At 31.3% G+C, this 9,933-nt stretch overlaps 1 protein-coding gene across 1 annotated transcript; it reads right to left on the bottom strand.

Annotated features, from left to right (window-relative positions):
• Positions 1-400: 400 nt before the first annotated feature.
• On the bottom strand, positions 401-6,837 carry LOC139489010 (uncharacterized). The gene is made up of 6 exons (XM_071275034.1): positions 6,682-6,837; positions 4,459-4,651; positions 3,432-3,517; positions 2,569-2,658; positions 1,559-1,573; positions 401-682 (listed from the first exon to the last, which is right to left on the bottom strand). Exons 1-6 carry the CDS (start codon positions 6,734-6,736, stop codon positions 441-443), a joined length of 681 nt encoding a protein of 226 aa, XP_071131135.1. The 5' UTR covers positions 6,737-6,837; the 3' UTR covers positions 401-440.
• Between the last annotated feature and the right edge of the window lie 3,096 nt (positions 6,838-9,933).

Genomic DNA, 9,933 nt, shown 5'->3' with positions numbered 1-9,933 from the left:
TGTGCATTGGACCTAGTGCAACTCAATAATTATACATAAGTATATTAATTATGTCTCGAGTTTATTTGAAAAAAATTGGATCAATAGGGTCATTGACCAGAAATTTGATTACGCGTGTATTTCAGATTAGCTCTTAACGATTTTAATCCTCAAGATCATTTTTTAAAAATTCAAAATAAAACCAAGACCATCCCAATTTACCCTAAAAGTTATGCAGACCGACTTGCGCCTTTTGAGATATTAATGAACTCTGACAGTGAGTAAAACTTGTACAGTATATGTAGCAAATAAGATCAGCTTTTCAATTAACTAAAAGCTTTTACAGGACTATGATAAAAGGTGCATACTGAAAGAAATCTAGTGAGTTTATGAGAAACTTGCAAATAAGATTAAACAAACATTTTTATTTTTATAAATTTAATGTTATTTCTAAGATAACTTTATGCCCGTTTCTTGCCATATAACCAATTCCCCTTTCCATTTCTCTGAGGTTTTCCATAACGTCGCATCCATGTCTTTTTATTGTTATTGTTTGTTTGGTATATATGTCTAGGTCTTCCCTTGCATGCCTTTGGAACACTGCCTTCAGTTTTGCACACATCACATGCTGGACAATTTTTATACGTATAATAGCGTTTGCATTCACGTGGTAAATTACAGTCTACTGAGGCTTCTTTGGGTGCTAAAACAAACAAACAAAAGTGAAAAAATCAATCAATCAATGGTACCACGATTTCCCGAGAAATATAAGAAAAATGTGATATTCCCTAAACAAACTGATATATCCCGAGAAAAAGAATTTTTATGGTGTTATGCTACTTTTTATAGTGTTATGCTAATTTTAACAATATTAAAGAATATTTATCAAAGATATTACTCGTTTTTATTCAATAAAAGTTCAATTTCATTTCAAAAATTCGATTTGTATGTCTTGTATGCAAATTCCTTGTTGAAAACAATATGGCGGACATTCTAAAGATAGACAACTCAAGAAAACAAAAATATTAATCAATAACGCAAACAATAATTAGGCAATTGTATTATGAAAAAGACGAAAATAAAACAGTGTCTACAAAGAACTACACGGAGAACGTAAGATTGTGCAACACCAACTTGACCCTGTTTCAGAGTCATCAAAATAATCACAAAGGTAGCCATATCATGCTTCAATAGTTACAGCATTGTGTTGTTCACGAAAAGTTGAAGTCGACCGTAAGACGTACATTACCCCATTGCTGATACCCTCTATTTAACTGTATAACATATTATATATGAACTGTTTTATGTAAATAGGCGGCAATAGGGTAAAACTGGTTGCCATAGAAGATGAGAAGAAACACAAGTATAGATGAACGATTTTAACTAGTTTCTCAACTATCTAAAAAAAACATTGAGTTGTACACGAAATCATCAAGCTGACTACACAGAGTTATTTATTTATTGTTGTTTACTCATTAATATTAACCCGATAAAAACGTGAAAAAATGCAACTTACAATTTAATAAAGGCAATACTTGCAACTAACAATTTTAGAAATTTATATAAAATCGGTACTTACGAGGTGTTCCTGATTCTGGAAGGAACAATAAAGAGAAACAATAAGATGCGAATTCATTATGATAACAGAACAACATATCTCTCGATCAGGTGAATAAAAAGTACTAGTGACATCATTTCTGATCCAAATGTAAAAGCAGTGTTTATCAATCTCCTATGGTTGTGAAGATATTAAAGAATTTAGGAGGAGACAATAGTGATGTTTTCAAACGCAAATAAATTATAGGTTAACAAACCAATTAGTTTTTTTCCCCGATACATGTATATACAATTATATTAATAAAGAATGTAAACGCCAGACTGAAGAGAAACCCGTATGGATAATCAGTGATGCGTCAGGAAATATTGTATTGGACAGAAGATACTGTCTTAAAACAAACGTAACAGACAAGAAATTATAGTCACTTATAAATATGCAGTCTAAACTAAAAGTATCGTTCATGGCGTACCAAATCAGAAGCCATGAATATTAAGGAGTTTTTTTAACTATGGTTTCATTTATGAATTTCCAACAGCGGTATACTTCTGTTGCCTTTCTTTAGTAACACAATTATGATAATTGAATTGGGATCGACTAGGGAGCTATATAACATAAAAAAGAGAAAGGATGTGATTGCCAATAAATAAAAATTATAACAAAACAAAAGACAACATCGCTAAAGTTACGTGAATGCATCGTAATTTTACTCTGACGACCATACATACAAAGTTGTTACAACGTGACCAATCAGACTTTACTTTTCAGCTGTTTTCTAGACGACAGATAAAAGTACAGATCTACGAAACAGAAAGTCTTTCTTTCTTTATTTCTTTACGTATTTACTTTGTTTTTTATTTGATTTTAAAAATCTAAACTGGTATATTTTCATTTCATTTTGAGGCTATTTTGAATACTGACAAAAATTATGGGACAATCATTCTTAATAATGTACTTCCCTAGAATCCATTCTTAAATACGTTTCTAAAAATCTATATATTAAAGAGTACAATTGAGGTCAATATTATACTTACCAACAAATACTATCTTTAAAGTACTTGGATTACTACAAAGGTCACATATATCGGCGAATTTGCCCTTTTTGTTTTTACGCTCGAAATCCGCTTCATAAAAAACATTTACAATGCAATTATGTTTAGTCACATTTAACTTATATCTACATAAAAATGCTTTAATTTCACAAGAGATCAATTAGTTTTTCTGTTTTAGTTATTTGAAACAAAAATGGTAGTCTCATCATTATAATTTCTTTTGAAAAACTAATAGGTTGATAAATAATAAACAAATGTCTAAATAGATGTATACATGTTCAACAAACTATCAATGAGTCCTGTATAAATTTATAAATTGATATGGAATCAACGAAACAAGGTCCGAAATATAGATAAATAGAAGAACAAAAATTTGCGAAATTAAATTTACAGATCTAACATTGTTGGGTTGATGTTTAGACGAGTTGTATATACATAATGTACACAGCCATGTATCACCATCATTGCTGGTGATCCGATGGATAAATCTGTTGTAGAGTTGTCACTGACTCAGACGTACTTATAAATGTAATTATTTTCTGTGACTGTATCTTGCATTAATTTGTAGGATCCTTTACTATAGATAATTGAGCTGATCTGTAACAATAAAATCTCCATGCCTTATATATCATGTACTGTAGTACGACGCTAGATTAAAACCTATACACATAAGTAATCAGGTATCCGTTTCAGGTGAATAATTACTGTTACGTATATTTTGTGACCTAAATTATAACTCATAAAAATTTTCCTTTATTCTAAACCTCCATCTTTTGTATATGCATTCGAATATCTCTGACTATATGTGAATAAAATTCATATAGACAAACACTTTTGAAACTTACTTCCATCATTCAAAGTAAATGTCACCGGATTATTACTCCCGTCATAGAATATTGGTGAACAAAAGAAAATATCAGTACCACGATATCTGAAGAAGCAATGCAAAATAAATATTAATAGTGTCGTTGATTAATTAAAAAAATATATTGTTGAAAGTCAAAACCGCAATTTGTACATGCACTGTCACGGAATAGAAGTTCCTTCATAATATAAGTACCAAAAGGAAAATATATTCTGGAATATTATTTCCACAGGAATAAATATTACAGTATATGTTCCTAACGGAATAAATGGTATAGAATATTTGTTCCAACAGGAATAGATATTATGACAATGTTTATAACAAAGTTTCCATTGGAACTTCTGTCAGGTGGAACAAATATATGTTGACAGCACGAATAGGACAACCGGAGCAAGCAATCCTAGATCAATATGTATGTCCAGCATATAGGGCAATTAGAATATTGTTTTTGCCACGCTATTATTGTTCATGGCCTACTATTTTTAAACTATCTTGTTTGTTGAAAGCTAATTCTAGATCTTTAACAATTAAGCTCTGTAACTATTTGAAGAGTGCATGGAAAGCTAGATCTGATATTATTGGTTAGCTACAACATGTATGTTATTATTGTATTGTTCTCTGTTATCAGTCTTTTGTCACATTATGTATATATTATGTATTACCATAGCATGTTATATATGCTTCTGCATCTTTTTTTTTCGGAAACAGAACGTACTAAACATTAAATTATAACACACATTAATATTCTTTACTGAATGCTCATTTCAAAATTGATAAAAAGAAACGAAAGCTTGTTTTATCATGTTTATGTAAATCAGCTGAAATATTTTGGTTTTACTTTTGACAAAAAATACAAATTTATTCACGTGATATTTCAAGCTGTCGCCTGTGTTACGTAGTCAGTTGATTTGTTTTGATTGTAACTGTACAATTTTATTAACTTTTCCGTTTTTGTTTTTTACGTTGAATTTCAACTTTGATAAAAAATCATTATTTTTGAAACCTACCTGAAGATAATGAATCTATCAGTTATTTGATAACACTCGAATTCAACTCCATTTGGGAAAACTCCTGATTTTCCAGAAGCATCAACAGTCCAATTAAGGAATGGTGTGCCCTCGTCAAGCAAGCTAATGTTATAAAGGTCAAACGTTTTACTTCTCCATGGACATGGAAACCTACACGGAAATTCAGTATTTCCTAAAAAAAAAAAAGAGAGAATAATATTTACTTGCATAAGGTAACAATTTTAGTTAGTTTCTTTTACTCAAACAACGAACATGTCGTATTATTTGCTAATCGATTTTTTATCTCCTAAGTTTTTCTCTCAAGGGGTGTATAAAGTAATGGGTGATTTTGTTGATCAATTATAGGGAAAATCTAGATAGACAGAACATTTTAATATGCAATCATTTGGAAAAGCTTAAGAAAAGCAGTAAAAAGTAAAACAGGAGAAATACAGAACTCCAAGGAAATTCAAAACGGAAAATCCTTTTGGACAAAATTAAAAGCTGAAACACATTTTAAAAACGAATGGTTATATCCCTGATTTGGTTTAGTAATTTCCCTATGTTGAAAATGGTAGATTAAACCTGGTTTTATAGTTAGCTTAACCTCTCCCTTGTATGACAGTCGCATAGACATTCATTATAATTCCTACAATGTGTGAGCAAAACTGACATAATAGGTAAAAATTCAAAAAAATGGGATACTGCAGTCACAATTGCAACATAATCCTAATCATTATAAAAACAAAAATATTTTAGCAACGACAAAAAAATAGAATAAAGACACTCAATATATGGTCAAAGTTCACAAGCAAAAATTAAAGACTATATTACAATATTTACCATAGTACAATAACATAATTGCGGGAAATAACGAGCAACCCCAATAGTATATTACAAAAAAAATGAACTAAAGTGTATATTTAAAAATGTACAATGATTAATAACCTTGCCACGTCAGCTTTCTCCTCAGACACTGAATGTCTGAGTTGCAGCTACACACTTTAAAATACCGAATGAGACAACTCTCCACAAGAGACCAAAATGACCCAGAAATTAATAACTAAAGGTCACCGTACGGCCTTCAACAATGATCAAAGCCCATACCGTATAGTCAGCTATAGAACCCGAAATAACAATGTAAAACATGTTTCAGTGCTGACTAAGCGTTTTGATATACGTTAACACACCGTCTAAACCAAGAGACATAGAGAGTAATATTATAGTATTAAACATTTCAGAAAACCTTCTTTGACATAAAAAGTGTGATTCAGCAATGATACATGCATACATTCCAATTTAGAAAAAAGGAAACACTTATTCAGGGTATATCCGAACCATACAGGAGAGAGCACAATTCCAAATTAATTTTGGTTCTGAATGAGGTTAAGTATGATAAAAATCGGTGAATATAGATTACTAAACGACATACCTTTCTCTCCTAATGCATACTTGGAGGAAATTGAATGTCCTTAAGCAGATATGGTTTTGAAAAATCGTTTCATTTATAGAATATCTGGTCACATGTTGGAACTTTAAACAAGTCTGGGTAATCATCATTGATGTAGAAGGGATATTAAGAATCAAATATGTATAAATGCCGATATAAATTGCAGCAAGTTTTGTTTAATTTACATCGATTTTACATGTATTCATATTGGTCAATATACTTTTCCTAAACTAAGTTAAGAGGGGGGTAGGGGTCAGTGAAAAAACTATGTGAATTAAGTTTTTTGTATCCTACATTGAACTTTTGATGTCGCCTCTAAAAGATACCAAGTGGAACCACATACAGTGATTCGTCGATTTTCGTCAACATCTTGTCATTTAAAAAAAATAAAAAAGAGAGTTCCACACGCACACCAAAAAAAAATCACTAGCTTCAGTACTGTAAACAGACCAATTTCAACTAGGTACTAGCGTTGAGTTCCTCATGAGAGGTAAACAAGGAGTGATGGTTGCAGAAGATAATGGAAAAGGAAACGATAACGTTATTACCAAATCATGAAGTACTTGGACTTTGCCGTCAATATACTTCGATAGCAGCAAACGTAAATTAAGAAACTTCAGATGAGAACATTGAGGACCCAAAAATTCCAAAATGGTGTACCAAATACTGCCAAGGTAATCAATGCCTGGGATAAGAAAATCCTTAGTTTTTCGAATAATTCATACTTTTGAAAACAGTAAATATATAAAAATTAAAACAGATATTTTACTTACCGAATACTGTGTAAAAATAGGCGACAATTAAGAGTAATGAAATATTTCTTTCCATTGGTATGCTGTAGGTTGGCCCGATAAATGTGAGTAAGACCTAAAGTAAAATTAATGTTTTTGGGTTGTTTTATACACCGTTTTATCTTGACCGAGTTGTCATACCGGCTGTTGTTCATGTAGTACATTATAACAATACAAATTCTATGTTGTAATAAAAATGAAGAAAAAAACATTCATCGGATGTAAATTTGTTCTGTGTATTTATTTCAAATGTCAACGAGTACTTGAATATTCGAGTACCGCTCACTAGTACCGAGTATTGAATACAAAAACGATACTCGACTAATTGGTTCGCTGTAAGAATACTGTTGTCTCCTTTATACGATTGATATTCTTTAGAAATTTTTCGGAAATTAAAAAGCCATCACTGATTAATGATACTAGTAAAAAAAATTCGAATGGAATTCTCTGATAGATGCTAAATTGTCTTTAAAAATGCCTCCGAAAATACGTTGGATATACCAAGATTAACACTTTAACATGTCCGTCAAATCAGTACCGCCAGAGCAAACATTTTGTATGCAAGACTATAATTCACAAAGTTACAAAAGTTGACAAACAAATGCTTCCAAAATAAAGAGAACTCGTTGCATCTTCTGGTGACATTTAGTGAATTGTTTAATTTCAAATCCTTACGCCTTAGTAAACCTTAAATGTGTTTCCTTAACGATTACCAAATACTATTTATTGTTTAATATTGATTTCCCTTGCTATAATTCTTAATCAAAGAGCTGAAAGCTCTGAAGAAAAATGACGCCACTGTCTCTAATATTGGGATAGTTTTTATGCAAGTCTTGATTTTCACATACCGTAATTAGTTTAACAATGCAACATGTATCGTAAGCATATAATTGATATTCGTATATGTGTGTGTGTGAAGTGAAGGTGACAACTGGCTGGTTTTTTAAGACAAATGAATAGGTCAAGACTACCTGAATTGTACAAATAAATACCGTAGAAAGGCTTGTATGTTTCTCACTGGTACATAGTCTGAATCTGGGTCCGTTCGCTTCCATTCACGTTTGCGCCCACTCATGTTCACCCCCTTTCACTTACACACCCTACATGTTCGCACCCAATCTTAATTGGTTTTGTGTTTAATAACTCTGTAAGCAAGTGTTTTCTTATAAGTATTATTGTTGTCATTGTCTCAAAATAAAGTGAGACAGCATTTTTGTTGTTGTGTAGAATAAATCTTAATCATGTTTTGGATAGCGTATTGTTAAAAATAATAATAATCCTTTCTAAATAAAGTGGTATTTTGTCAACGTTTTATTTTGTGTTGAGTAACTCTTAATCATGTTTTGGTAAGTGTATTGCTATAACTTTGTTTCAAAATGAAGTGAGATTCTGACTAGTAGTGTATTTTTAATGATATATATATATATGAGTAGTCCAAATAATTATTACGTCTGGCAAGGCTTTTTAAATTTTATTCTGGAACACCTTCCTATGACCGCAAGGCTATGTTAATTTTTTTCTGGGACGTCGAAGGAAGGCGTCCCAGAAAAAAAATAAAATAGCCTTGCCAGACGTCATAATTATTTGAACTAATACATGAGATATTGGATATTTTTCTGCATTATTTTAACCAGTTGAGCATTTTACATGTTATACAGGATTGTTGGTTTAATGCTGTTTAAACTTTACTGAAAAAAAACACCTTAAATTTGCTAATTATTTGGCATGATAGTTTGATTTATTGATTTATTGAAAGGGACTCATAGTTTTCCATTTTATTTTAACAACAGCTTTGGTAAGGGCTTCGTTGTTTACCTTTATACACAACAACATATTAACTTTCGTTTCGTTGTTTACCTAAATACACAAATACATATTCACTATGTACTTGGTAACAGTAATTAATTAATTGAATAGAAAATATTATAACAAATATTATTGGATGCCGAATTGACGTCAAATAGGTGCCGATTTGACTAGATGCCAATTTAACCAGGTGCCGACTTGACTTGTACGTTTCAATTCCTCTGCGATCGTTTGCGGTATTTTCTTGAGAAAACCTATTTTCCATCATCAAAGAGAAGAAGAAACTGCTTTAAAATGATTCTGGAACGCTTCATGATTGTTAAAATAAGTTTAATTCACTCAAAAAACAATTTTAAAACTTGCAATGTTTAAACAGGAAGTTTCAAAAGCACGTGTAAAAGAAGAAATTAACCCCAGAGAGTGGAAATCCGTACATGACAGATATCACTATAGTACGACTTTGAAAGTAAAACAGTTCAATCCTTTTGTAAAACAGTCTTTAATATACCTATCACATTAATGTTTGAAGGGTCTTAAGCTTATTCAAACCATATAAGTCGGTATGAAACACCAAAACGGAATGAACAATAACCGATTACGTTTTGTAGTTTACAAATTCTAAACTGGTTCCCGTCAAACTACAACACTTTGTTCGAGTGTAGTGGAATACAAGCAGAAACCAGTTAGTTTGTAAAATAGTAATATGAAACCGAGTGTAAACTGGTTCCTGGTTGATTACTACACAATGATCATGCATAATGATAACACAAGCAGATTCCAGTTTGTATGGGAAATCGTAAATACGAAACCAAGTGCGGTAGGCAGAGAAATGTAATGAAGTTCAGGTCGGCAGTAATGGAACAATGACTGCGTCATTTTCCAAAAATGTATATACACAAGGTATTAATCATGGTGTGTAATTACTTGTCCCAGATATTTATATAAATAGATTTTCGTTCGTCTAACCATTAATAACATAATTTAATTGCGTATTTTTATGTTTTCGTGTCGAAGATATATTCTCGAACAAGTTCTCGAATACCGCTCGATAAAACCAATGGTTACTCGATTAGTAATTGTTCATCGAGTTGACATTCCTAGTATTAAAAATGCATTATAGAAATCATTTGTGCAAATTGTATTTTAAGATAAACCCTATCTTGAGATAACGTTTTTAAAATAGCTTCAATGAGATAAATTTATCTGAGAGCTTCAAATACCAATAAATGATATTTATCTGTTAATTTACCGATTGTGACTCTTTGTCTGTGTGTGTATTTGCTTGACAGAATTTGTATGCATAACGGGTTCGCTTTCTTTGAAATTTGCGAGTTTATGATCTTGCGCATAATGTTAGTAACAAAAGAAAGACGGTGATTTTGTTTTAAATACAACACATTGGCTAATATTTAAGTCAAAGAGCTCTTC

The sequence above is a fragment of the Mytilus edulis genome, chromosome 9 (assembly GCF_963676685.1).
Source record: "Mytilus edulis chromosome 9, xbMytEdul2.2, whole genome shotgun sequence".
NCBI classification, from domain to species: Eukaryota; Metazoa; Mollusca; class Bivalvia; order Mytilida; family Mytilidae; genus Mytilus; species Mytilus edulis.
Note: the sequence above shows the minus strand (reverse complement) of the source record. Positions and strands in the feature narration are given on the sequence as shown.

Coding starts and splice junctions, on each gene's coding strand:
- LOC139489010 (XM_071275034.1), bottom strand. CDS start 6,736: ATGGAAAGAAATATTTCATTACTCTTAATTGTCGCCTATTTTTACACA. Junction 4,652..6,681: donor CTATTTTTACACAGTATTCG/GTAAGTAAAATA, acceptor TTTTTTTTTTAG/GAAATACTGAATTTCCGTGT. Junction 2,659..3,431: donor ATTTACTTTGAATGATGGAA/GTAAGTTTCAAA, acceptor TTTTTTATGAAG/CGGATTTCGAGCGTAAAAAC.